Here is a 26,244-nt window from a genome sequence, read left to right as displayed (position 1 = left end):
CAGTACTTGCACTCCTAGTAAAGTAGAGAGGGCTGGTCCAGACTCACATCCTAACAGGATCCTTTCGTTCAGATATGCCGTGGAAGAGAGGAAATTATTGCGCACAACAACGCCCCGAGAGAGCAAAAAGGCACTAGATTGCCAGTGTGCTTGAATGTAAATGCGAAACATGTGGTATCTGAACGAGTCCCATAACAGAGCGATACACAGGTCGAGAGCCTTACGGATACAACGCGAGGTGAATAATACAGTCTCATAGCGATGTGAAGAGTAGCGAAAAGAGCGGCGCAGCATGGTCGTGTCGGTCATATCATGTATCTGAATCATAATCAGCGGAGATGGAGACATCAATGAGTGTTCGACCCAGAGTGTCTCGAATGCGACGACCGCTGCGTGGGAGGCACTACCGACGTCGGCGACGTGGTTCTCATATGGCTCCGTTGCGTCTGGGCCATAGGCGGCGGCGTCGCCGGCAACAGCCCCGGGGGCGGCCCAGGCACCATATACACAGGCAGCGCCTGCGGGTGGGGCGGATGCATCTGTGGGGACGAGGACGCCTGAGAGCCCTCCGTAACGGGCTGCAGGGGAGAGGTCATGGGCGACGGGTAGACGTACAGCGGCTGCGGGGGCGCAAAGTAGTAGCTGTACGACATCTGGTGCGCACCCTGCCCGTGCGAGGACGCGCCCGGGGAGGCGAGCGTCCCTGGAGAGGTCATGAAGCTCAGCGGGGTGCGGTCCGGGTGCGGATGCAGGGCATGGTGGTGTGCTCGCGAGGGCGAGCGTGAGCGCGTGCTGGGGGCGGTCGAGTGCCCGGCGTCGCTGCGCAGCTGGAGCGTCGCCTGGCGTGCGGATCCCGGGCCGGGGGCGAGGAGGTCGAGGTCCTGGTGCTTGCGGGTGTACCAGGACCCGGAGTCCTTGTTCTTGCCGACGCGCGCGCGGGAGGACTGTGTGGGGCGGTAGTCGAGCGCGATGCGGTCCGAAACCCAGGGAAGGTTCTTGAGCTCGGTGAAGAAGTTGCGGGCACGCGTGATGTGCGCGCTGAACGAGTCGTCGGGCGGCCCCGGAGGCGGGTCCAACTTCGCATAGTCGCTCGCATACTCGGGGCGCGCGAGCATTGCGGTCTCGGTCATAAATCGCGGGGTGTCTGGGGCGATGCTGTGGGACCCGACGCTTCTGGGGCTCTGCACGTGCGAGCTGGCGCGGCGGGTGGAACGGGCCAGGCTCATGTGCCGGCTTGGCTCCTGCGAGTATGGGATCTCCGTGGGGGGCTTCTGTGCGACGGGTACATCCATTGCCTGTGCGTACGAGGCGTGGGCACCGGACTCGTCGTAGGCGTGCGCTGGGACGAAATGCGAATCGCCTGTGGAATGGGCCGTGCCGGGAGCGCCCTTCCTCGTCGCGCCGCGGTCGAATAGAGAACTCTTCGCTACGGCCTTCAGTGGTCTCGTCAGCGTGGCCATGAATCCGCCGACGAACCTCCCACCCGCCGATCTGCTACTGGGACCCGGCTCGCCGTACTCAGCGACAAGTTGGGCATTGGGATCGTCGAGCGAAATGACTTGACGTGGGTTGTCGTACGGATCGTTGTCGGCGAACGCATATCCTTCAGGCGGCTGCGGGTGTTCTTGGGCCTCACGGTAACTGTACGCTTCTTCGCTCTGACCAATGGTCATGGCCTCCTCAGGCTCCCAATCGCGGTCATCCGAGGGCTCAGACACCGGCTCCATGGTGAACGGGCGAGGAGTCACATCGACATCATGAATTTCGGAGGCTCCGCGAGAATGGGAAGAGGGGACCGGTAGCGGGCGTGACCCCGCCGAGGATGGTACGCGAGGGGACACGAGAGGCGGCGGCGACATTCCGTTCACAGCACGGAACGGCTCAGAGCTCCAGCTTGCCATACTGGAATGATTATAGCGATTTCGTCGAGGGTTTGTCGGGTGAGGAGACAAGGGTGGACCGAAGGGCGAAGAGTCGGCGTAGCCATTGCTCGGTGGAGGACCGTAAGGGACGTCGTTGGGGTCTGCCATGGTAAGAAGAGAGAGATGCTGCAACAACTCCCGAGGGGCCGTTCAGGCTCTTTGAGGTGTTCCGCAGCGCTTCCGGCTCCACGAGGGCGCAACGAGGCTTCGTGTTCTGGAAAGAGTACGCGGTGTACCGGCGAGGAAAACGTACCAGTATAGGTCACAGACGGTGCATGAGCTTGCAGGAGGTCATGGTAGGAGACAAGCCTACCGCAATCGCAAAATTAGACGGAGTAAGCATTTTTTTGTGAGCCGGCGAGGCCTGTTGGGTTCTTGACGGGCTGCCGGGCACCAGAAGAGAGCCGGTGACCCGTCTCTGAGCCCCAGTGAAAACCCCGCCTATTGCCAAAGATTGCTGGCTATTGCCGTCTGATGCCGTCTTTTCGGAGCGATTTGGATGACAGCTCGGCGTCTAAAATGGCTCGTTTCATACATCGATTGGCTCGTTTTATATATACAATGGGCCGTTCTATATGTACAATGGGCCGTTTGACGTCGATCGATAGTATTAAACCGGTGTCCGATGTATATATACTGTTCCATCCACATCTATTACATATATGCCTCCCTGTGTGCCGACCGACGGTTATCCTACCATATCCATTCTTACGATCTCGTCCCCAGCTCCTTCGTCCATGACGCCATCGGTGTTCGCAATGCTCTATATATAGTGGGCGAAAGCCGTCCTCCCATCTCTGCGCCCTTTCTTCCCTCCTTTCACCATCCCTTTCTGTCCTCGGTACTCTCATTCACCGTGAGCCTCGCTAACAGGTAGGGTATCGCTGTCTGTACACGTCAACACAGGTGAGTGGGTTACTCGCTGTCACACAGCATACAGGTAAGTCGTGCGGGTGCAGCAACGCAGTAGGTTAGAGCACGTCGTGGTAGGTCACTGTACGCGGGCTTGGCACAATGCGCGGGCGCGGGGAGTAGCGTATTATTATGTAATGCGAAATTTGTATCGTAGAGTAACCACCCATAAATATATATATCCGTTCATGCTCGATCTGGTGCCCTAGCGCAACGAGCCCCAACTGTATAGGACTGTTGCACTCTGTTCCTATATTTTTGCCAGGTGTTCAATAGAGTGGAACATACAGATATCGGGCGAAAAATATGCAAATAGACGGAGACAGACGGGAAAAGACGACGAACGGCAAATAGCTTTTTGTGTGCATATGGACAGATATATATGCATTCACCTACATACATGTGGATATCTGACTACTTCTGCCTTTTGGGCGGACTGAAACGGGCCGAAAAAGATGAGAATCGTGAGCAACAGGGAAGGTTCTCACTGGGTCTGAGCACCGGTCTCGCGCAAAACGCGTACTCGGTATCTTCCTGTCCATCGCTGTACTGTGTCGCAACATGCGGTACTACATGTATCCAGCTCGTGCCTTGTGCCATTACTGTATGTAAGGGCCAACTTAGACACATTACCGTCATGAGTAAAACTGATGGGCCCAACCGGGAATTGAACCCGGGACCTCGCGCAAATACATGGTTCAAAACCCGAAGCGCGAATCATACGACTAGACCATTGGGCCACGTACAAGAAAACGTAGTTTGCTTACAGGAGCACAAGGTTGTTTGCAGGGCCCTCCGTGGAACTCAGCGGGACCATCAGTTCTCCTGTTCTCTAGTAAAGAGTCTCAGTAAATGCACACGTTTTATTGAGCTTGTGACTGAATACTCGTCAAGATGGACCGTGAAAAACAAGACCATCCGCCGGAGCCGGTGTGATTGCCTGGACTGCGGGGGACGTCCCCAACCCCAGAACGGGAGTTGCGGGGTAGAATTCACATGGGTCGGGACAGCAGACGAACCGGTCGCTCACATCATCCCCGGATTCGGCACCGGACGCGCTCTCCTTATAACCGACCCGTCTCCTCCTCTGCTCGGCCTACTCTCTTTCCCCTGTACACGCCTTTCGCCTTGCATATCGTCCGACATGGCCTCCATCTCGCAGAGCATCAAAAACTTCACCGCCATCACGCCCAAGGCGAAGGCGCTCGCCCAGAACGACAATGACGTCGTTATCGTCGCAGCAGTTCGCTCTGCAATCACCAAGGTACGTGTCGTTTCTTCGTCCTCGCAAAGCCGTGGAGGATGAATGGAAGGGCATGCGGTGAGGGAAACTCGGAACGGGAAATGACTCACGAAATTGCGACCTCAGGCAAAGAAGGGTGGCTTCAAGGACACCCGGCCAGAAGAGATCCTCTCTGGTGTCCTCAGTGCAGTTGTCAAGAAGGCTGGCATCAACCCTTCCCTTATTGGCGATATCACTGTAGGCAACGTCCTCCCCGCTGGTGGAGGCGCAACTGCTGCTCGTATGGCCGCCCTCCACTCTGGCATCCCCAATACCGTCCCCATCAGCACCGTCAACCGGCAATGTTCGTCCGGCCTCCAGGCTGTGAACATCATCGCGGGAGAAATTACCACCGGGCAGATTGACATTGGCATTGGTACGCGCAATATTCCTCAACAAGTCGTTTGAACGTTCTTCTGACTGCTCTTCCTCTGATGTCTAGGCGCTGGTGTAGAGTCTATGACCTTCGGTTACGGAGGCGGCGCAATGCCTGACGGCTTCTCCGAAGCGGTCCTCTCGAACCAAGAAGCCGAGGACTGCCTCATCCCCATGGGCATCACCTCGGAGAACGTCGCCGCCGACTTCGGCATCTCGCGCCAGGTCCAGGACGAGTTTGCGGCCAAGTCGTTCCAGAAGGCTGCCGCGGCGCAGAAGGCGGGCAAGTTCAAGGACGAGATCGTGCCGCTCAAAGTGAAATTTATCGACCCGAAGACGGAGAAGGAGTCGGAGATAATAGTGGACCGCGACGACGGCGTGCGTGACGGCGTGACGGCAGAGTCGCTTGGGAAATTGAAGCCGGCGTTCAAGAAGGACGGCTCTACGCACGCGGGGAACGCGTCGCAGGTCTCGGACGGCGCGGCCGCTGTCGTCCTCGCGCGCCGCTCGGTCGCGAGGAAGCTCGGTTTGCCGATCCTGGGCAAGTTCGTCGCAGCTTCCGCGGTCGGCGTGCCCCCCCGCATCATGGGTGTCGGGCCGGCGTACGCTATCCCTAAGGTCCTCGAGGCAACTGGGCTGTCGAAGGACGATATTGACTTCTACGAGATCAACGAGGCGTTCGCGTCCCAGGCCGTCTACTCCGTGCAGCAACTCGGCATTCCGTTCGAGAAGGTGAACGTGCACGGTGGCGCGATCGCCATTGGCCACCCACTGGGTTGCAGTAAGTCTTGTTATGTCTTCCTTCTGCAGCCTTTCGTGGCTGACCGCTTCTATAGCCGGCGCTCGTCAAGTTGCGACTGGGCTGAACATCGCGAAGCAGACTGGCAGCAAGATCTTCATCACGAGCATGTGCATTGGTTCGGGTATGGGCATGGCGGGTGTTTTCGTCAGCGAGCAGTGAGCGTGAGGCGCTGGGGTCTGCCCTTTGACCAATGTGATACCGCTGGCGTGTTGTTCGGCATGATTGGGAACTTCGTGTTGTACCATGTGTATCTCTACCTAATTCCATCTATATGAACTCATGTGTGAGGACGAATGCCTTTTCTCTCATCCACGACAAAGTCAATGCAGTGTACAGCCGCTAGGGAGCGGACCGGTAACGGGCCGCACTGTGCCGCGCCCTCGCAGCGGGTTCGGGCAGAGCGTTGCTGGTCCGCGTCCGGAGCTCGCGCCTCGTTCTCTCATATTCTCGGTCGTCCTGAATGCTCCTCTCGAATGCCGGTTCTTCTCACCGTCGCGGCTCCGTCACCACCACCCCCAGCAGCACAAACAACTTCAACCTCACACTACCCGATGCCTTCTCTGATTCGAGGGAGCATGGTTACAAAGGCCCTACGCGCCATGTCCGCTTCCCTCGCTCCACCACGCACGGTGGAGGATCCATAGCGAAGAGCGACGACGGTGCGAGATGCGTGGTAGCTGGACGGGAATGTGAGTATGTCGTCTGTGTGTTACCAATTGGAGTCCGTGTCGATGCCCACCCCCGGCTTTCGCTTTCTATCGCCTGAAGCTAGGATGACCGACGTATCTGCTTGTAGCGCTCCGGATACTGCGCATATTAGACATGTCCGGCTCAGGGAACCTACCGTCCAGTGACCACAAGTCCGTTACGGGAAGGGGTGGCCATCGGATTGAAGCTTCGCGCAACCTCTGGGAGGGGAGCGGCTTGAAGGTCGACAGCTCGAGCACCGACGTCGCATGGTGCCATGGAGGTACGTACAGAGCCCACCGGATTGGCGGTGGACATCGCTTATGCCTGGTCAATGAAGCGTTCAATAACAAGATACTGACCAGCGCGCGGAATGGCGAACTGATCATGTGGGACTTGAACAAGAATGGCTCGTCGAAGTATGGTGAGCTCGTGTCGGTCTGTCGGTGAACGCGTTCTGTTCCTCATGCGTTCCAAATAACTAGAGCGGCGCGTCCGCGATCATGCACGGTCTATCCATGTCCTGCAGTATTCTCCGATCCTGCAAAGCTACTGCATGACCGGGTCCGCCGACGGCGATATTCGGATATGGGTCGGTACTCCCTCTAAGGTGAGGTTCATATCGTGCTCACCGACCTGTGCGCTCTTCGCAGGATGTCCGAGATCTCACCAAGTCGATTATGCGAATACACCATCCCGCCGCTGTCCGAGCCGTAGCGTTTTCCCCCGTCTCCTCTCAATCCCGTCACGTCGTCACAGCACTCGACAACGGCAGCATGTACAGGTATGCTAACCCTCTCAGCGATCCACTCATCCCTTTTGCTCTATACCGCCCGCCTGACACACACCCCTCCGGCCCGCAGATGGGATCTCACTATGGGCCAGCGCGGCCAGCTCGACCGTCTCCCCGTCGCCCACTCCGGGCCCGTTCTCTCGCTCGACTGGGTACCACCCTCGACTCTCTCGGCGCCAACTGCGTCTTCCACCCGTCAAGCGGGCGCGAGCAACTGGTACGGGGGCCCAGGGGCTGGTTTCTTCGAGGATATCCTCCCCTCCGTGCCCATCGCCAGCGGGAACGCGCCCTCCCCGGACACGGACACGTCGAGCGGGCCGGGGTGGGTGGTCAGCGGGGGCATGGACCGCACGGTCAAAGTACGTCGCCCTTCTGACCTACGCGCGCGTCACTGACAGCCCACTTTGGGGCAGGTCTGGGACTTGTCGCGCCCGCCACCGACGACGCGGTCCCACCAACCGTACTACCCGGCCTACACGCTTCATACCTCGTTCCCCGTCCGCCGCGTGCTCTTCCGCCCGGGGTACGAGTGCGAGCTCGCAGTCGTGTCGAACGCCGACTTCGGCACCGGCACGGACTTTGGGCATGGCGCTTTGGGGGGCGGGCCATCAAGCGCGAGTGCGGGGATGCCGAGTCCGCGTGTCCCGTCTGCGCTTCTTGGAGGGATGGGGCTCGCGGGTGGGAGTGGCAGCAAGAGCGATGGGACGACAACCCCGGAGGGGAGGGCCAAGTCACAGGGGCCGGGTGAGGGCAGCGGGAGCGACCCGGTGGAGATATGGGACGTGCGGAGGGGGTACGTCGCCAAGTGGGTCGTGAGCGGGTCGGCAATCGAGAGCGGGGTAACGGGTGCGCCGATGTTTATGTTCTTGGTCCGAGGCAGCTGGCGAGTCGGTACTGAGCACGTGCGTTCCAGACATCGACTTCGCGGACTCGCACGCGCTGTGGGCGCTGCACCAGTCCGGGACGTTCTCCCAGCTCGACCTGCGGCAGTCCAAGCGGCCGCTCGACGCCATCCCGCGCACCGCGGTGTCGTGGAACACCTCGGGCTCCATCGCGTTCGTGACTGACCGCCCGAAGAGATGGGAGGTTCCGTACGATGATGTGTGCGTCCTATTTCTCCCCCTTCACCGACCTCCGTTATCGTTCCTGAAATGCATGACAGCGATCCGGAGAGCAAGGATGAGAGGGTTCCGTTGAAGGCTCTAGGCGACCCACCGTACCGACCTAGCACTCAGAATGTGGGTGCCTATGCACCCGACGGCGCTGCAGAGGACTTGGACATGATCGAGAAGCTCGCGAGGGGATATATCTATGCTGACAAGAGCAAAGCGGATATTTGCAGCCACAACGCCGAGGTCAGTGTTTCATCCTCGCTTAGTCTGTCGGACTCATGGACGCTCACGCACGCCTGGGTGGACTGTAGGTCGCTATTGATGCAGGGGCCCATGATGCGGCGCAAACGTGGCTGCTGCTCGCATCCTTGCTTACAGATATCGTCACTCCGCCGACGCCCCCTCTTTCCCCATTGCAGAGAGCAAGCCCACAGTTACCGCATTCTGCATCTGCTCCTGCTGCCATCCCCACAGTATCGTCCCTCACCCAGCCGCCACAGACCCCATTATCCGGACATCCAGTACGGTCGGCTACGGCGGACGCGACAGGTCTCGCCCAGGCGAAGGAGAGAAGTCCCGGGTCACTATCCAAATATGCTGACGACAGACATCGACGCTCGACGTCCAGTCACAGATCAGATCGTGGTATCACGCCCACATCCTCCAACGCCTCCTCGCCGCGCAAACCGAGCACCGGCCTTCCGAGCGTGCCGGCAGCCGTGTTCGCGCGTCGGGGGTCCGGCGCGGGTCTCCCGCCTCCGCTCCGCCCGCGCCTCTCCTCGTCGGTCCGCCGTCCGTCGTTCTCCACGCAGAGCATTCTGAGCGCGCAGAGCGAGAGCCCGAGCGACAGTATGCGCAGCCACACGAGCTTGAGCCTGAGACACGTCGGCGAAGGCGCGCTGGACGACTCGGATTCGGATGACTCAGGCAGTGAACACGGGTGCGATGGCCCCGAGCGTGACGAGGATGATTATCATGCCCAGCACCCTCGTGCGCCCTCGAGGGGCGCTACCTCGCCATATGCACACAGGGGCAATAGCAGCACGACGACGGCGCACCCGTCGCCGCTGTCACGGCTCGCGCTGACAAGTCAGCAGGGCTTGACGGAGGACGAGAAGGACGATGAGGACTCGCCTTCTCCGGGGTCTACGTCCGGATCGGACGACGATGGAGAAGGGTACGGGGGCGAGGACGAGAGTGACGACGCGCGGATGGGTGATGACGACGATGAGGAACGGGGAGGGAATGGGGGCGGCGCAGGAAGGAGAATCGCGTCTCGTTTGTCTGGGGGACACCGGCGGCGACGCAGCTCGGCGACGCAGAGCAGAACGAGGAGCCGGAGCTCGACCGTTGCGTCGCTCGTTGCTCCAGCGCCCACGCTGTCGAGGAGACTGACGAAGCAGGAGAGCCAGAGTAGTATACGCACGGTCATCGCGGGAGAGACGACACCCGCGGGGACGTTGAGCCGGGCAGACGGCCTGGCGATCCAGTCTGGAGGTCTGAGGAGGGACGACACGATCAGGGATATAGCTGGGGCACGGGCGGCTTCGGTTCGGGGGTCGATGCACCAGCGGGCCACGTCGGAAGCGATGTCAAGTGACCTCGCCTTGAACGAGCGCGAGGTGGTGGGAATGGATGGGAGTAGGTCACGGAGTGTGGCGATCAGCGTAGCTAGGACGCAGAGCGACCGAGCGAGAACTGCTGTGAGGGAGGCGGAGGAGCGGTTGAGGCGGCTTGCGTGGGCGACCATGCGGGAGCGGTTTGAACAGTACTCTGATGAGGTACGTTTGTTGGCGCGATAGGTGAAGTCGATTGATTTGGCTGATGCATAAGTAGGGTGATATCATCATGTGTGCAATGTTGTCGTTGGTCTTGCAGAAGGAGTTGAAGATCGCAAAGACGAGGAGAGCTCGGTTCGTCGAGGCATACATCGGTGAGTTCCACTCCTCGGTCCTGTCGTCTCGGATAACCCATGCGAATCTCAGATATCCTGAGTCGTTTGCGCCTGCACACGTGCGCGGCCTACATCCGCAAGTTCGTCGATGCTGAACAGATCCGCGTCGTAACCGCTGTGAGCCATTGTGTCTGTTCGTTCCACATCCGAGGTTAATTCTCGTGACTGCCAGATGGCGACAACGATCTACAGCACTTGTGGTAAGTGCCGCAAACCGATGATTGCCCCTGCAGCTCCCATGGTGCACGCGGGAAGACCATCAGGCAGTTATGCGTATTGTATGCAATGCCGAACCAATGTCACGAAGTGTACTATATGGTGAGTTTGCTATTGGGCGCATAGATCGCGATTATGACTAACGTCAGCCGTCTTGAAGTCATCTACCTGTTCGTTCCCTCATGATCCAATGCCCTGTATGTATGCATGGTGGCCATCAGGACTGCTACCAGGAGTACTACCTCCGCCGACCGCCAGATGAGATCACCCCACCTCCACTCCCGCCGTCTATGCGCATGGGTAGGAGTCCGGAGACCGGCCATTCTCGCGGTCGCGCGTTGTCCCGAACAAATTCGACGTACACAGGAGACGGGGAGTCGGACGATGGTGCGAGCGCTCAAGGGGATGGCAATGGGACTGCTGGAAGCTGGGAGAGTGGAAAAGATGTGGTGGTGTCTTCGTCGAATGCGGTGCTAGGCCGAACTTGTGCTGCTGGATGTGGACACTATTGCTGGGCTGTGAATGATAAGGGTTATCCTACGTAAAACTTTGTGTAATGTGCTCAACGTGCTTGTCTTCCATCCGACATTCCGTGGTCGAGGCTACTACCTCGCATACTATCTATTGGATGCGACAGTCGGGTTGAACACACCCGCTTAACCTATAACGGTATTCCCACCTCGGCCATGCCCGGTTTGGGGGCATACGAGCGCTTCATACATATCAGCCTCCTATCCTCGTACTTCTACCATCCGACGAAAGGCGAGTGATGCGTCATGTCTTGCACCAAGCGCGTACATACTCATGTTTCGTCTCAAAGTGAGCTGAGATGCCTTCGCAGAGCTCTCCTCAACGAACTGTCCACGTGGACATCCATGAGTTCGGTAACGATCATGTCATTTATGACAAGATGACCGAATACGCGTCCGTCAAGTTCAACTGCTCCTTCAACCACAATAAACGGCCAGATATGGGGGAACATCTGAGGCAATGCTCTCTTTATCTCACGGAGACCCAAGCTCCCATACTTGGACAACGCCGCGACGCCGGCGACCCGGAAGCGTTCCTAGAAACAGGGTTCAGGTTGGTGAATCATTCCTCAATCCGTGGATTATCAGTCTTGAACATACTCATCGCTTCATACTTGTTAGATATCTGAGTGGGTGCGGCGTCCATGAAGTGAATTTACAAGGCGCTCTGTTTGTGCTGGAGACGCTGACAGTCGAAATGGCGCACAACACGGCCGACGATCTACTCGCAATAGGCCATTCTACGGCCGCCTACGCGTACTGGAAAGATTGGTGCACTATCGACCCAGAAACTCGCGCATATATCGATTCGCAAGCTCGCCGCTTTGAGCGCCCTGTTGGCTTGTCACCATACGCGTCCCTCGTCTTCGCGGCGGTGCACGCGAACTATAGCGTCTGTCTGGGACTCGTCAGTCCGGCAGTCCTCGTCGTAGGGTTAGGAGTCAAGGATGTCATGGAGAAGCTTGGTATTGACGTCACCAAGACGTCGCCGAGATTTAAACCGCTCTGGGATGCGGTGAAAAAGCGGGAGGATGAAGTGCTCGCTGAACAGCGACGGCGTCAGGCAAAGTTGGCTAAGGAGGCGAACGCGTATATTTGCGCTGCGGAGGGGTGTAAGGTAGAAGGACTGCACAAGGCTGCCCTCAAGGCGTGCTCGGGAAGATGTCCACCGGACCTCAAGCCGCACTACTGCAGCAAAGAGTGCCAAAGAAGGGTGCGCTCTAGACATCGGCGTACCACTTGCCATGATCATCTACCTCATCTTCCAGGATTGGCCAAAGCACAAGGAGATATGCAAGCCCGGCAGACATGGGAAACCTCCGAAGCTGCCCTCAGACGAGCACCAAAATGATGCCTTCGTGAGGGGGTTCCAGCAGGCCGCACGCGCCAGTAGCAGCGGGCTGCCGAGTACGCAGGCGGAGCTTAGTGGTGAATGGCTCGGGCTGGACTCGGGCTTCGATGGCAAGATGCAAGCCGGCGCGGAACACATGATCGAAGTCCCGGGCCTTGAAGCTCATGAGAAATTGCGGTTCGTCTCCAGCACCCTAGCGCCGACTGAACTCCGGAAGCTGCGTGAGGAGATGGCGAGCGCGATTTCATCTCCTGTTCGGGCATGATGGCCTGTAGGTACGCTTGTCTTGTCCACGTCGAGGTGCAGGACTGAATAGCCGTTCAGATTAGCTATTTTTACCTTTGCTACCGAGGATCTACGGCACGACCACAGTGCTCGCTCGAGGGATTAGGGCACGATCATCTCAAATGTCCGGGAATCCGTTGGGAGCACCTTGCTGACCGCAGGCCGCATGTACAATACGATTTCACGTTGTCGTATCGCCTGCATATGTTGCCACGGTCTCGATTGCTCAAGTATCCGCAACACTCCTCGGACCTCGGACCATGTTGTCAAGTCACAAATAACAAGGACCATATACGTACCGGACGATCTTGTCTTCTCCGCACCAAAATGCAACAGGCTGTAACCAGCCGGTACTTGGGCGCTGCACTATCATTTCCCAATGCGTCATTCCCCACCCGTAAATCGGCATCTTGCTCAGCATCCTGATGTCTGATCCCTGTTTGATGCGCTCATTGGAGATCACCCGTAGGCGGATCAACCAGCCCTTGTTCTCTATCTGGGCGAACGCTCTCGCGACATCGACGATGAATAATAGTGGCGCAGCGTGTACTACGGCGTAGTCTGTCGAAATCGACAATGGACAGATGGTAGAGGAAATTGACTGTGTTGCTATCACGCTGGGAAAGCTTTGACGTGCAAAGGGATTGCGTAGGCAGGAGGCTCCAGGTTGTCAGAAGGCTAGGGTTGTCATTGAGCGGAGAAGCAGATTCCAGTGAAGCAATGGGCATCGCGTGGCCCCTATAGTATTCTATACATGAGGGTTCTGGGATGGCGTTTGACAGCTCTGGGTCATAGGGTGGATACTGGTAGAGATTGCGATACGAGGGAAGTCAAGCCCTGACCAAGCCCACCGGACGTTCTTCCTGGTGCTGATACGCAGCGCCTGCGGCATGATGTTGAGTGGTCGGTAACCAGCTATAATCGACTTCTCTTCTTGCAGACTGTTGTCGCCGTCGTCGTACTGCGACTTCAGGATCGGGGTCCATAGAGATATTCGGCATCGTGTTCCACCGTAGCCTTTGACCAGTTATCCAATGGTGGTCTGAAACAGATATTTACAAGATGGCGAGATGTCGCTGATCGCTCACCGTGAAGTTCCTTACTGTATCACCCAGGTCAAACCGTACTACGCATCTATACAGGTTCACCGCTCAGCCCCTTTGCAGTGTGGCCAAATCTGATGGGTAGATGGTGAAGTGCGAAACGATCCACGAACTGCTGCGGATAACGTTCAGTCGAAGCGTCTTCCGAGGCTATGGTACGGGTTCGCACTGGCTTCAGGAGTTGGTGGGGAACCGGTCTGTCGGGGCTTCTCGATTACGATAGGTTCTCCAGCACAGCGGTTCCGTGGACCTACAAGTCTAGCGATGTTCCAGTGAAACGGTACATGGTTTACGGTGGTGGGGATGCAGCACGGACGTTCATCAGACATGAAGACATGATGCATGATGGACAAAAAGGGTCGTCGGGCTGGCGCTTCCTCCATTCCGAGGAGCCACGAGACGACACTGTCACCCGGGCGCATTGTCCTCTCCCCATGCAACTTGCACAATTGGGGTTCCGCTCTATGGGGTGCCAACGGCCCACGGACATTACTCGCCAATGCTAATCGTACGTGTATAAGCCGTCGTCTTCACAGAGGCTGTCATAGCGACAAAGGCGAGTCTCAACCGTGCATTTGTGGAGCGATTTATCAAAGCTCGCAATGCCTCGGCAGCTTCGCAATCATCTATTGGTCGAACAAAATCGCTCATGTGCCTTGCGTGGAAAACGCGTCCAATCCGCGTCCAATCCGAAGCTCCGCTCGCGCGCGGCTGAGTCCACGTTGTTCCTGCGTCTCGCCATCGTTCTCCCGCTCGTCCTCGTGCCTCAACGTCGTGCGTTTCACAGCGCTTTTCAAAACGATAGGCCCTCATGAACAGAACATGCTCAAGCCGATTAGCAATTTCGAACACATTCGTGTCGTCTGACGCTCTGGAACTGGGCCATTGAGCAGGGAAGTTCCAAGTTCTCAGTGCTCTTGTGGCAGATCGGGCTCGCATATCGCTTTGAAGAGCGCTGTAGGGAGCTATCCGAGTCCATGGCAACGGTCACATTCTTTCTGGTCAGAAGCTCCGGCTATGCACAATCTCGCCAAAACCCTAACACGCCCCCGAATGATGATGGATCAACTCCCGTCTTTGGCTTTGCCGATGACAATAGCCGTCGCCCCCGATCTCTTAAATACTCGGGCTCTCAAGACGCTGTTCCCCACTTGCACCTAGTCTTGCAACACACTGAGGCCGGATCCTCTTCACAACCGTAGTCTTCACTTGGTCTTGTTCTTCTGGTCGTACATCTTAGGTTCCTCGGCTGTTCCTTTCACACACTTTCCTTCAACTTTCCAAGAAGTCTGGCACTATGTTCTTCTCCAAGAGCTTCATTGCTACCGCTGCGCTCTGCTTGAGCCTTTCTCTCCAAGCCCATGCGCATGCCGCTATTGCCCCTGCCCTCGACGTCAAAGGTACTCCCGTTCGCAACGATGTGCAGCGTCCCTCCACCGCGAAACCTTGCGGTAACGCTGCCCTCACCGGGATCGACACCTCTACTGCTGTGACGGCTGCTGCCAACGGCAGTTTCGCCGCCACCATCACCAACTTCAATGCGTGCGTATCGTCTATACACCTCATTGCCGTACATGTTTTCATTAGCCATCTACCAACAGTGGTGTCGATGGCTCGCGTCAAGTGACCGCTACCATCAACGCCGACGGCACGGGCAAGAACTTCGTCAACGCCGAGGTCCTTCAGAACGGAGACAAGGTATGTGACCCACCCGTCTGATTTCTTCATCAGGCCGCTCACCGTATTTATCTTCGCTAGAACCCCACCAGCACGGGCTCGCAGCAGCTCGTTGTCCAGATCCCCGCGGGCACGACCTGCTCGGGCGGCGCGTCCAAGAGCAAGTGCCTCGTCTCCTTCACTACCGCTGGAGGCTTCGGCAACTGCGTCGTCGTCGACCAGGCCGCCGGCGCGGCCACCGGTGCAGGAAACAATGCCGCTGGCACGGGCGCCGCCGCTGGCAACAGCACCGCGACGGACGCGGCCGCTACCTCTGTGGCCACCGACACCGCTGCTGCTAGCTCCGCCGCTGCGGCCTCAACCACTGACGCTGCTGCCACCTCGACCTCCACCACTACCACCACCACTGGCAAGAAGCACCACCACCACAAGGGCGCTGCGGGTGCTGCTGGCGCGAAAGGCGCTGCAGGTGCCGCCGGTGCCAAGGGAGCGCAGGCCAACAACGGTACTGCTGCTGCTCAGGCTGGCAACGGCACTGCCGCCGCTCAGGCCAACCAGGCGCAGACCAAGGCGCAGAAGATCAAGCAGTTCGTCGACTCCCAGCGCAAGATCAAGCCCGTCGTACGTATTTTCTCGTTCTGTCATGCGTCACTGGGAGTCCGTGCTGACGTGCTTCATAGGGCACCCGCGCTGCTCGCATTGCTCGTCGTGCTGCTGAGGGCCCCGCCGTCGAGGTCCTCGCGTAGATGGTGTCTTTCAGGAACTTGGCCTATACTGGTGGATCGGCATTGTGGGCGGTCGGGCGGTTGATCTCGCTCGTGCTGCAAGACTACGGTTGTGTATGAGTATGTGTGTTGCAAATGTCGAGTACCCAATCCATTACTTGGCATTTCATGCTTTGGCGTGCCACTTGCGTGATGCGCAGCTATGATGCACTAAAAGCGTGTGTGGAAAAAGCGGACGCCAAATTGGGCGGCAGCCTTGCGCACATTCTTGCTGAGCGTGATGGGTGTTTGCGCTTGGTCGCTCGCGCGGTCTTGAGAACACCTGCCAGCGAGCAAGCTGCACTGCTGCAGCGCCGAGACAGTCTGTTGTATTTCGCGGTCGCGCGTCCACAGCAGGTTCTCTCGGCTCGAAACCCGCCAAGACCGTTCCACCTGAAGCAGGGCTCCCGTTTCAACGATCTGGAGATCACTATACTGTACATTCACCAAACCCCTGTTTTCACTCCCGGGCTATGCAAGCCTAAACCACCCGGGCGCAGATACTTACGTTCCCCATTCTCGCGTTGAACTGTGTCGTTCGCACTTCTGTGTTCTTCCAGCAGAGACCTGTCTTATCACTCTAGAGCACCTGCACCGTTATGTTTCAAATTCGGAACTAGGACGTATGTACAACCCGTCAATGGCGCCTCCTACAGACCTAGCACCGAAGGCGAAGAGTAGGAGGGATTTGGAGAGTGTAGAATAATTGGAGCTGTCACACGGTCTAGCGACTTCATTTCGGTTTCGTTCTGATCACGAATGCTTGCTTGACACTGATTATAAGGTATTGCTCCCAAGGACGATCGTGATAGCATCCAAAAGAGGCACTCCATACTGCCAGATGCAGGAGTACTGCGATGGCAAGGACCTAGACGGGCCTAGCCAGAACCAGGACGCGTTGATCTTGTCGTCGACTGGGGACTGAGGTCATCAACAGTACCAGGACCGATGACAGCGATCCACTTACCTAAGTTGACCCCGATAACTCTTAGAATGCCGCGTCTGTGGAGGACACCGAGCTTCTCCCGACATTCCTCGGCGATCGTAGGCATTCGCTGTTCCAGTTCCTCGACAATACGTCCGCTGAGGTCCCACACCTCCACCACCATATTGACAGCCTCTAGGGCTGGAAGTCGAGCTTGAGTGACGACACGCTCAAACAGAGGGCTATTCCTGAGTAATCGCCGCGACATTGTGGGGAGGTCCGACGTACTCTTGAGCATCATCCGGTTGATGAGGTTGATGACGCGCAGCTGTTGTGCCTCCGCCTTCGATAGGAAGTCGCTGAACCCACGTGCCAGAGGTCGCGGATGAGCTCGGAAGGTAAGGGAGACGAGACGAGGGAATTGCAGCATGTTCTCTTCCTTATTTGGAGCTGATCCCCCAAAGGATGAGTGTACGGTGGGTGAGCTTGATATTATATCATAAGGGCAACAACCAACTTACCGAGAAGCTTGTCCTGGTTCCAGTCGGAGAATATCAGCTGTTCCAAGTAGGGGGCGAGTAGCTCGAGCACTGCCCATGTGGCAGGGCCAACAACCTAGCGACGGTGTAAGCCCAACGCGCATTCTTCACTGCAACGACACATACCTGACCGCCAATCACAGAAAGCCGACGAATGGGAGGCATGCTTCCAATGTATTGAATCATCGTCTCGGGCACTGCACCGACCGTCTGCCAAAACACATTGTCCAGCGTGAGATCGCGCAACCTCGGCAGTGCGGTGAGCAGCCTCCGGAACGCAGAGATGTTCGGGAACATCACTGTGGCCAATTTCAACGTTTCGAGTGCGGGAAAGCTTGAAATAGAGCTACAGAAGCCAGGGGAGACGACGAGAGTGGTTTCGTGTATGGTGAACGTGCGCAGGTGGGGTAACCTGCCTATCAGCAGGATAGGAAGTACAGATGCAACACCGGACTTGGAGGCGGAGAGTTCCGAGAGAGTGATGTTCTCGACGAGCGCAGCGATGAGAGGGGAATCGAGTATCGTGCGGACGAGCTTTTGGAAGCTGATTTGGAGATCGGATGGACGAGGAGCTTTGAGTGTGATGGACTTGTACAACAGAGCTCTGCTTCGGGGCAGCCAAGCTTGGCATGTCAGACAACAGCTGCAAAGTGTGGCACGGGCCACAGAAACCACATAATCTCTTGCGCCCACGCCAATGCCGACGGAGTCGATGATTTGCTCGTATATCTCTATCGGAAGGGGGATGGTTGGCTGATCGCCAATGGAAGGCAGATAGCTCATATTGCAGAGGAGCAGGGGTGAGAGAGGATACAGGACGTGCCGTATAAGAGATAGAGATGGTCGAGGGTGAAAGGAAGCGAATCAGAGACGCACGTACGTGAGCATTCGTGAACGGCATACAGCCTACCGGCAGCACTGTATGCATTCGATGTGGCTACCGCGTTATTATCCGAAGTTCATACTCTGGATGAATCGTACTCACCCCAACGACGTCTTAGCTGAACAACATGACCCTTGGCAGTACACATGACCAGAGGCGAGGGCTGGGGGAAAGTGGTCTTAGATGTGCCATGTATCGACAGCAGCATGCAGAATGATGAAGCAGCCGACGTGGTATATCTTCTCCTCGTCCTATACACGTATCAACGAGGGGAATCCCCTGCACTCCCCTATAGCATCATAGTCGGTCAGAATATGAGGCATACCTTAGCCTGACTAGCACCATCTGCTATCCCTCCCCATTTTCTCCAACAAGTCTGAATGCAAATTACCCCAAGGGATGCAACGCAAGGTACAGGGACTGTAGGTGAGGTCTTCTGGAAGTTGAGTGTGAAGACGACAAAGCAAAGAGGGTGGAAGGAGCGGTAGACATGCGGTGGACATAGCTATAGGCGAAGTACGTAGTAGAACACCATAGGCGCCTGAATCTGAAAGCTCATGGCCGCGGCCTGCTCAACGCTTCTCCATTTCAGTAGTAGTGATACTAGGCGACCTGCATAGGCTAGGACTCCCTCGAAACGCTTTGTTCACCTAGGAGATACGTCATGGAATACTCTGATAGCTGGAATATTGGTGCTGGTGTAGCTGACTCGCATCTGACTTCTCTTCTCACCTGGCCTCGCCGCCCTCGAGTCCGAGTCGCCGCCTTCTCTGTTTTTCTATCTTGTCTCCAGCTTCTGCTCTGCTCCGCATTGGGTCCCACTGGTAGAAAGATTTCCGCTCTTCGAGTATTGAGCTAGCAACCTAACATCGGATCCATCTAGACATCGTACCAGCTGCACGGCTGTACCTGTCCTAGCCCGGCTTGCGCTGGAATTCGCCCTACGGTCCCAACAGCCTCTAATATCTGGGTAAGCTCTTCTATTTATACAGAATTTTTGGTGTTCGCACATGCAATCTTCAAGAATTTGAGCTGATCAGGACCTACCATGTGTCTTATCATCTCGCGCTTAGGATACGGCGTTGAACGATGGGACATTCCAGGGAATCGCGCTGTACGGTCCAAAACTACTCTCGGCAGGATAATTCAAAAGCACTGAAAGACGAAACCAATCACACTATGGCAATGCTTGAGAACATGGTCGCTTGAACCGGTTCGAGCTTTCTGTGCTCTGCTGATCAGGAGATGTCTCGATCAGAGGTCGACAGGCACGCAGCCGAGGCAGTCAGTTCCATCCTGTGCAAAAGGGAAAATGTATGCGTATGTCACGGTCTGCACATGACAGCGAACACATGTATCGATGTGGCTATTCTCCTCGCGGCACACAGCGTTGGCTGAGCGGGATCCACTGCTGCTCACGCTGACGACAATAATTGTGCTACAGGTGAGACCAATGAGCGTGTCGATCTTTTGAACGACGACAAGGAGTATACCAAGCTCCTTGGATATAGAGGGCGTGACATTCCGACGTGAGCCTAGCTATCTATTGCAAATGATATTCAACATATTGATATGGGACGCACTGACATCCCCGACAGCATTGTAGTTGCACAGCAGGATCTGGCGGTCTCTGTGCTTCTCTCCAGGGGGGTGGCGGGCGTAAGGATGGGGAGAGCAACGAAGGCGAAGGCGTTGAGGCGCGAGCGCAGGCTTGTGATACGAAATGTGAGTTCGAGTTGCAAGGATGCTGGATACTAGTATAGACCTTAAACGTCAGGCCTTAGGTCGTTCTCGCTGGATACTCAGCCCTGTCGTACCTCGAAGTCGCCCTACAAGTCGAAACAAAGGTCACCGTAAGTGTCCCATGCATGTCGAGACTGGTGCTTTACGCTACTACTAACAGGAGAACTCATGTCTGTATGGTAGATGATTCGGCCCACCCTTGCTCCCGCCCTATAGGTCATGACGACGGATACACAGCCTTCGAAGCCGAGGCCTCTGCACTTGGTGATCTACCCTCGGGGTCTGCAATTCCCGTCATGGCGAATGCAAATTCATTTCTGGGCTCTTGGAACTATTTCGTTCTGCGTCAGATGTCCCACCTACCCGTGCATCATGACGAGAACTCACCGGTCTAGCGCTGAGAGGCGGTCGAATGCAGCGACGGCGTTCGAGCCTGAGCGCATTGTGGTTGCAGTGCCTGGATTGAGACGCACCGGAAGTCGCATGACGGCTCTGCCGTCCATTCCTGCTGTCATTGTTGTGTCAACTGCCCTTGTTGAATTGTCTTTCGACATCGGTCCAGGCAGTCGGCAGTCGCGTACTTGCCGTATAGAGCTCCGACTGAACACAATATGTTGTCTTCCCAGGACAAGGATCATGACGCAAGTGATACCATCTTTCTCGAAGATCACATTCAGTCGAATGACACTTCATGACAGTTAGGGACACGGAGAGCGGCGGTGTGTTGTCAGGTCCGTGCTTCCACATCATTGGGTTCTGTCACATCTCGGGGTTGGAGATCGGCGCATCACCCCGTTGACATTGGCCCATCCGCTATACGGCCCTAGACGCACGCACTGTGTCATGTGTCCTCCGACGAGTAAGTTGGCATTCAAATGCTGCCGTTTTTTACGGCGCGTCTCCAGATTTCGCACCCAGGTCTCGCACCGCATACCCGACTCACACCAACGCGCGAGGGGCAACATGATCTTCGGAACGCACTAAAGACTGAATGAGGTAAAGATTATTTAGACGCGCCTGACTCGGTCGGGCGGCACGGGAGCTCTGTCCCAAGGGACGTAACTTACGATGGTACGTCCACGCATCTCCGAGCTACCTCACTACCATACAATGCATAAGGGCCTATAAGGTGTGCATCACTCAGCGGTTCGTTCGGTCACCGAAAACTTCGAGTACGCGTCAACGAGACTCAAGCACGCAGCTATAGGAGATCCGCACTGGTGTACTAGACTGATGTCCGACGCCATGCCCCATCATCAGAGCGACATGCGTTAGCGCTACTCACGGCCTGTATAAGGTGACCATGACCATCAAATACTCACAATTCAGAAGGCGTTCGAATCCCAGTTCTTGCGACCGGAACACCAGATTGATGAGGAGGAATACTTGAGCATTCCCTACGATGGTCGGGATATCAAAAAACGCGGAGATTAAGGTGAGTGCTGACATGTGTCATCGGCTCCAAGACGCAGGCTGCCGAAGGCGGTCTGCTCGCAACAAGATCATAGGTCTTCAAGTTGAACGATGGGCGTGCCGATGTTTCAAGTTCAGGTGCTCGACGAAGCTACTACACGAACGATGACGAACCACCGCGCTAGGTAGTTCTTTCGGCATGCGGACCAGCGCATAGTTCTATGGGTGGCATTGGCCCATTGTGCTACGTCCCATATAGCCTTGGAACGAACTGCAGAGATATCTGCCTACCCTGTCTTGGCGTGAACAGCTTTTGTCCGGAAAGGCCGCCCTTGACACCCTTCACCCCGTGAGTTCCCTCTTCACGAAATTTCCGTCGGTAGAAACCCTTTGCTTCGGTGTTTCACGTTGGATCCAATGTCAACTTCCAAGCTACAGCTCATGAGTATGGACGCATGCGTTGCCCAGGTTGAGCCAAAGGCCGATTAATACTTCTCTCAGAGCTGCCCTGGATGAGACTGTGAAGGTGATTGAGCACTGCCACTTCAGAAGGGCTCGTAATGTCCACGCCACAAAGGCTACGTCAAGCATTCCAGGCATATATAGCATTACTAGGCTATGGTACAAAGGGAACTCCTCAAAGAGATTGGTGCGAAGCCGAATGCTCGGTGCTGCTGGAGGCACTGCGCAATGTTGAGAGAGAAACGGGAAACCAATACTGGGAGCTTGAAGAACTGAATAAGACCATCATGGAGCTTCATTACGTCTACACAAGAGACGGCAGCGAGCAACTTGAGCCCCGAGTCCAAGAGATTGAATTGAGTGTCATGCGTGACGCCCTGCAAGGCATTTATCCACATCATAATGTTAAAGGAAAGGCGCCCAGCAACAAGCGACGTCGGGAAGCCTGGCCTGCCGCTGAGAAGTTCAAACCTACTCTTTCGTCTTGATTCCAATGATGCTCTTGCATGCTTAAGGTTTTTTCCTGCTCGCACAGTACGTGTTCACGACACATCGTGCTCTTGTGATGCTCTCACCACTGTCACTGGCTCCACCTACGCATGTTCCCGCGGCGTGAATGCGGGCACTCTCCTGACGACTGCTGTCTTCTGGTCTCCCCCGGATCTCGACCGCATCCCGTCCATTGCTTTGGCCAGTTTTCAAACGGAGGCTAAGCGGCGCAAATGCTCGGTGAATCGTCTTTGGCTCCACGGCTTTGGTTTGTCGCCCGAGTTGGCGATGCCCGGTCATGTACCGAGGGGCTCCCCTGAGATGGCTCGACATGTCTTGTTATGTTGCGATACATGCGTTTGTACCAGCGATGTCATGAGTCCTGTACAGTGGCCGATAGTAACTTTACCATCAAAGGTCGCCAAGGCAAGCCTTGAGCTTCGACTCGGCGAACCCCAAGGAAGAAGCCGGAACGTCTCTCGCAGTGTGTAGCTGCATCCCGAATGTATAGGGAAACAAGGTGGCTGATCTTACTCGACCCAGACGAACAGCATGGGGTATGACGCACACCCACGCGGAGATCGTTTCGGGTAGACAGGGTGCTGGCGACGTCGCACCCACCCTAATCGGTCTGGGTCCATTGGATCGCTTGGGTTGGGCGCGCACTGGCAGGCGATCTATACTGTCGCCTACAGCGTCTGCTCATGTTTTCCTCTCTAAAGACGAGATTTCAGAGTGCGCAAACCAACCTTAAACTCACACCGTTTCTGAGCATGTGAGACATTCCTCCGGTTACATATAAAAGGAGCTCAGACCCCAGTATTGTCTCCTCAGCTCGAAACAGTCCCTCAGGCATTTCACAGCTACTCGTCTCAGCACTCAGCAACAACACTCCAGTCGAAATGTTCGCCAGCCCCATCGCTTACTCTTACGTCGTACTCTCCCTCTCTATCCTTGCGGTCGCCATGCCCGGAGGTAGCCCCCCTCCCTCGCCCACGACGGTCACCATCACCCAGACCGCTTCGGGTCCCGAGCCGACCTCGGCTTGCACCACCGGTTCCATCCAGTGCTGCGACTCCACCGAAGCTGTAAGCGTCCTCCAGAGATGCGATTTATATTTTCCTTTGTGATTGACTTGTGCCCATGACAGGCTACGGACCCGGACGCAGCAGCGATCCTAGGCTTGCTCGGCGTTGTCGTCGAGGGTGTCGACGTCCTTGTTGGGTTAAGTTGCTCCCCGCTCACTGTCATCGGCGTCGGTGGAGGCGACTGCTCCAGCAACGTGGTCTGCTGTGAGGATAACGCCTACGTCAGTTCATTCCGTTGTCAACGTCCGCGGGTGGGAGCATACTCATGTTCAACTGCATGCAGGGCGGCCTCATTTCCATCGGCTGCGTGCCCATCAGCCTCTAAGGACGCGGTGGTCCTCATGGCCGACCCCTAGTCAAGTTAGGCCGTTACAACGGCGCGCTCTCACAGCGCTGCGACGGTGAGGGTTGAGATGGTCATTAAAATCAGTCGAAGGTCGTGTGTTGTTGGTTCCTCTGTCTACGGCCTTATCTTGCACCGGCGTAGCAGTATATGAGTCGAGTGGTTCTTTGTAAAATCTCTGTATGGAAAGCGAATGCCATGATGTATATGTGATCGATACGACTTTCTAGTTGGGCATCACGGGTCTCAGCGGATCCCATTGCAGCACCTTTGCCGCACCAGGCTGAGAAGAGCTAAGAGAGCCTCTGTCGACGCACGATGGACCGCATGAATGAACATAGATCGAACTAGAATGTGTGAATCGATAGACTACGTCTAGACATGCGTTAGAAGTAACAGATGCATGAGCACGGACCAACAGCGAGCACTGATGGCAAACGATTTTAGACCACCTTGCCTTGAAACGTTACGTCCCTCCCATACTGTATGGGGATGGTAAGGGGCTTGAGCAAACTAGTACCATCGAGGTGTGCAGAGTGGTGACCTATATTCAAGGGCTTCTCCCAATTGACGATGCGGGTGGTCGCAGACGGTAATGCACACTGCATTATAATATACCGCACATGGTTTGCCAGATCCGTGTAATGCTGTACTTGTATTCACGCCAGCGAGGAAGCGCGGACGTTGTCAATGGAAAGCCGTGGTAGCACCACAAACAGCCATGATAACCGATAGAGTACAGAAACCATAACTGTATAATTATGAGAGCGAGCGCAAGAAGCTGGAGATGGCTCTGGCGAACGCTGATTTCTGGGCGCACTGACAAGGATCACAAGTTAGGTCGATACTTCAGCGTGAACGGAGGTCGTACCGTCTGGCACATGTAGGTGCTTGTATAGCCTTCTTCGCCACAGAGAGGGAACCTATAGTTATCGCGGACATCTGAATCGAGTTCGAGCGCGTCGCAGTACCAGCAGCAACGCGCGAGCTGGTCCTCGTCAAGTATGAGCTCAACTTCGTGCGCGTCACGCTCCCCGCCTAGCTCCGCGTGCATGCGTTGCGTGCGCCCCGTGGGTCGTATGATCTCCGAGTCTGCGGCGCGCAGAGCGGCCAGAACGCCGTTTGGGGGTCCGAGCTGTGCCGGGTGACGGTCGAGGTCTGCGTCGAGCCAGATCAGGGGGCGGCCGGCAGAAGAGAGAGGAGGTACGGTCGACCGCGGTGTAGAGCTGTTGAGGACAGTGTATAGGTGAGTGGCAGCCATGCCGTATGCGCGAGCAAGAACGACAAGGTAGGTGCCAGGACTCTTGCGGGCGACGGCGAGCACGAAGCTGCCGTTGACGATGTCGGGCGACGTAAAAATGAGCATGGCGATGTGTCCACTGGTATTTTCGGTCGCTGCGGATGACTTTATGTGAGATGCAAACGAAGCCTTGCGTTCTTATATGACTACGTGGCCCTGGACGTGGAGGGCGTCATGATACTTAGTAGAAGAACAACGCCCGCAACGGAGGCGGTGTACTCAGACGCGCTGCGGCGGTAGGAACCGGCGCTTCCACCTCTGACTTTTGCGATCACCATAGCCCCGAGGCTCATCGTAAGTGTCTCAGATCCTCTATCTTGACATAATACAATCGACACCCTCTTAACCCATAGCCCTCGGGACAGGCCCAAATGTATGGGTTTTGAGGGGTCATGGGCTACGAGGACTCAAGCGCCCCTAAGCGCCACTTAAGCGCGCCCCCGATAAGTCCCAGTTAGCAAGAGCTGAACAGGCGTCAACCGAACCTTTGAGAGACCGCTATGGGTTTTCGAACTCACTAACCTACCATCAACGTGGTCGAAGCATGGATGGACACTTGGAGGACACTTGGAAGCATGCATTGAGTATTATGAAGGTTAACGATGAGCAAAATATCCATGCCAGCCCCATTACCGTATGGGTTTTGGGCCCTAGAAGGCCATGGGTTATTGGGTATTGGGGGCCTATGGGTTATGGGGTCGAATTCCCCCTATCCCGACTTGGGAAAGCCAAAATCCTATGGGTTATTGGAGATTATGGGTTACCAGGGGTATGGGTTAGGAGGAAGTGTCGACTGTATATTTCGTATACCCAATGATCGCTTGCGGACAAGTACTGAGCTCTTTCCTTCCAGAGCGTTCCAAGTACTAGCGCTGCACCAGAAGTGCAAAATCCGCGCTCTTACTCACAAATCTCCCGAGTCACTCGAGATTGTACTCCCGGATCTTCATAAGTACATTCTGTGACATCTCACCTATCACCTACAGTTTTTCGAGCTTCAAGAACGGAGCGATTGGGAGACCCGAGGGAGAAGATTGAGTGCAACAGTAATGCAACTAGTTGGAGCGTCTGAGTAACGGCGGCGTCACGGGCGGTCGAACGGCAATCGGCGGCATTTTGTAACCCCGCTGGGACAAGACACACACCTCCGCTATCCCGGCTAGACTGAGATCGGGTCCTTTTGGAGCTCCGACAGCCCGAAGGTGGCTACGAACTCGTTCAGCTCTCTAGGCCCACCTATTGCTCCTATAGCCTCGGAAAAATAGACGCAAGTTCTTCTTGCACTTTACGAACA

General features: G+C 56.2%; 8 protein-coding genes and 1 non-coding gene across 9 annotated transcripts; 5 read left to right on the top strand and 4 right to left on the bottom strand.

Annotated features, from left to right (window-relative positions):
• Nucleotides 1-347: 347 nt before the first annotated feature.
• DICSQDRAFT_181285 (uncharacterized protein) lies at nt 348-2,241 on the bottom strand (the record flags this gene model as incomplete). Its single annotated transcript, XM_007366665.1, has 1 exon — nt 348-2,241. The coding sequence occupies exon 1, from the start codon at nt 2,028-2,030 to the stop codon at nt 348-350; it is 1,683 nt and encodes a 560-aa protein (XP_007366727.1). The 5' UTR covers nt 2,031-2,241.
• Nucleotides 2,242-3,486: 1,245 nt separating this feature from the next.
• Nucleotides 3,487-3,574, bottom strand: DICSQDRAFT_t106. The gene has a single exon. It is a non-coding gene; the product is annotated as a tRNA-Pro (tRNA).
• A 358-nt stretch (nt 3,575-3,932) lies between these two features.
• On the top strand, nt 3,933-5,587 carry DICSQDRAFT_87776 (thiolase). The gene is made up of 4 exons (XM_007366664.1): nt 3,933-4,098; nt 4,204-4,492; nt 4,559-5,272; nt 5,328-5,587. Exons 1-4 carry the CDS (start codon nt 3,979-3,981, stop codon nt 5,450-5,452), a joined length of 1,248 nt encoding a protein of 415 aa, XP_007366726.1. The 5' UTR covers nt 3,933-3,978; the 3' UTR covers nt 5,453-5,587.
• Nucleotides 5,588-5,843: 256 nt separating this feature from the next.
• Nucleotides 5,844-10,631, top strand: DICSQDRAFT_87772 (uncharacterized protein). The gene is made up of 14 exons (XM_007366663.1): nt 5,844-5,982; nt 6,090-6,263; nt 6,321-6,404; nt 6,466-6,572; nt 6,634-6,764; nt 6,844-7,132; nt 7,187-7,619; nt 7,687-7,876; nt 7,936-8,128; nt 8,197-9,666; nt 9,722-9,818; nt 9,871-9,956; nt 10,012-10,157; nt 10,216-10,631. The coding sequence occupies exons 2-14, from the start codon at nt 6,116-6,118 to the stop codon at nt 10,598-10,600; spliced, it is 3,759 nt and encodes a 1,252-aa protein (XP_007366725.1). The 5' UTR covers nt 5,844-5,982; nt 6,090-6,115; the 3' UTR covers nt 10,601-10,631.
• Nucleotides 10,632-10,884: 253 nt separating this feature from the next.
• DICSQDRAFT_62623 (uncharacterized protein) lies at nt 10,885-12,201 on the top strand (the record flags this gene model as incomplete). The annotated part of the gene is made up of 3 exons (XM_007366662.1): nt 10,885-11,138; nt 11,207-11,798; nt 11,854-12,201. The coding sequence occupies 3 exons, from the start codon at nt 10,885-10,887 to the stop codon at nt 12,199-12,201; spliced, it is 1,194 nt and encodes a 397-aa protein (XP_007366724.1).
• Nucleotides 12,202-14,621: 2,420 nt separating this feature from the next.
• DICSQDRAFT_161983 (uncharacterized protein) lies at nt 14,622-15,927 on the top strand (the record flags this gene model as incomplete). Its single annotated transcript, XM_007366661.1, has 4 exons — nt 14,622-14,866; nt 14,926-15,022; nt 15,083-15,622; nt 15,682-15,927. 4 exons carry the CDS (start codon nt 14,622-14,624, stop codon nt 15,745-15,747), a joined length of 948 nt encoding a protein of 315 aa, XP_007366723.1. The 3' UTR covers nt 15,748-15,927.
• Nucleotides 15,928-16,401: 474 nt separating this feature from the next.
• Nucleotides 16,402-18,012, bottom strand: DICSQDRAFT_161982 (uncharacterized protein; the record flags this gene model as incomplete). The annotated part of the gene is made up of 4 exons (XM_007366660.1): nt 16,402-16,679; nt 16,733-17,140; nt 17,212-17,305; nt 17,356-18,012. 4 exons carry the CDS (start codon nt 18,010-18,012, stop codon nt 16,543-16,545), a joined length of 1,296 nt encoding a protein of 431 aa, XP_007366722.1. The 3' UTR covers nt 16,402-16,542.
• A 5,172-nt stretch (nt 18,013-23,184) lies between these two features.
• Nucleotides 23,185-23,632, top strand: DICSQDRAFT_62584 (hydrophobin-315; the record flags this gene model as incomplete). Its single annotated transcript, XM_007366659.1, has 3 exons — nt 23,185-23,313; nt 23,370-23,528; nt 23,591-23,632. 3 exons carry the CDS (start codon nt 23,185-23,187, stop codon nt 23,630-23,632), a joined length of 330 nt encoding a protein of 109 aa, XP_007366721.1.
• Nucleotides 23,633-24,297: 665 nt separating this feature from the next.
• On the bottom strand, nt 24,298-25,071 carry DICSQDRAFT_137407 (uncharacterized protein). Its single transcript, XM_007366658.1, has 2 exons — nt 24,522-25,071; nt 24,298-24,469 (listed from the first exon to the last, which is right to left on the bottom strand). Exons 1-2 carry the CDS (start codon nt 25,014-25,016, stop codon nt 24,410-24,412), a joined length of 555 nt encoding a protein of 184 aa, XP_007366720.1. The 5' UTR covers nt 25,017-25,071; the 3' UTR covers nt 24,298-24,409.
• Between the last annotated feature and the right edge of the window lie 1,173 nt (nt 25,072-26,244).

This window comes from Dichomitus squalens (assembly GCF_000275845.1).
Source record: "Dichomitus squalens LYAD-421 SS1 unplaced genomic scaffold DICSQscaffold_19, whole genome shotgun sequence".
Classification (NCBI taxonomy): domain Eukaryota; kingdom Fungi; phylum Basidiomycota; class Agaricomycetes; order Polyporales; family Polyporaceae; genus Dichomitus; species Dichomitus squalens.
Note: the sequence above shows the minus strand (reverse complement) of the source record. Positions and strands in the feature narration are given on the sequence as shown.

Excerpts from the sequence above, each read along its gene's own strand:
- DICSQDRAFT_87772 (XM_007366663.1), top strand. The coding sequence starts at position 6,116 with ATGTCCGGCTCAGGGAACCTACCGTCCAGTGACCACAAGTCCGTTACG. Across the intron at positions 6,405-6,465 it reads GAATGGCTCGTCGAAGTATG|AGCGGCGCGTCCGCGATCAT; the intron begins GTGAGCTCGTGT and ends CCAAATAACTAG. Across the intron at positions 7,133-7,186 it reads GCATGGACCGCACGGTCAAA|GTCTGGGACTTGTCGCGCCC; the intron begins GTACGTCGCCCT and ends ACTTTGGGGCAG.
- DICSQDRAFT_87776 (XM_007366664.1), top strand. The coding sequence starts at position 3,979 with ATGGCCTCCATCTCGCAGAGCATCAAAAACTTCACCGCCATCACGCCC. Across the intron at positions 4,493-4,558 it reads GCAGATTGACATTGGCATTG|GCGCTGGTGTAGAGTCTATG; the intron begins GTACGCGCAATA and ends TCTGATGTCTAG. Across the intron at positions 5,273-5,327 it reads TGGCCACCCACTGGGTTGCA|CCGGCGCTCGTCAAGTTGCG; the intron begins GTAAGTCTTGTT and ends CCGCTTCTATAG.
- DICSQDRAFT_137407 (XM_007366658.1), bottom strand. The coding sequence starts at position 25,016 with ATGCTCATTTTTACGTCGCCCGACATCGTCAACGGCAGCTTCGTGCTC. Across the intron at positions 24,470-24,521 it reads GCACCTACATGTGCCAGACG|TGCGCCCAGAAATCAGCGTT; the intron begins GTACGACCTCCG and ends GATCCTTGTCAG.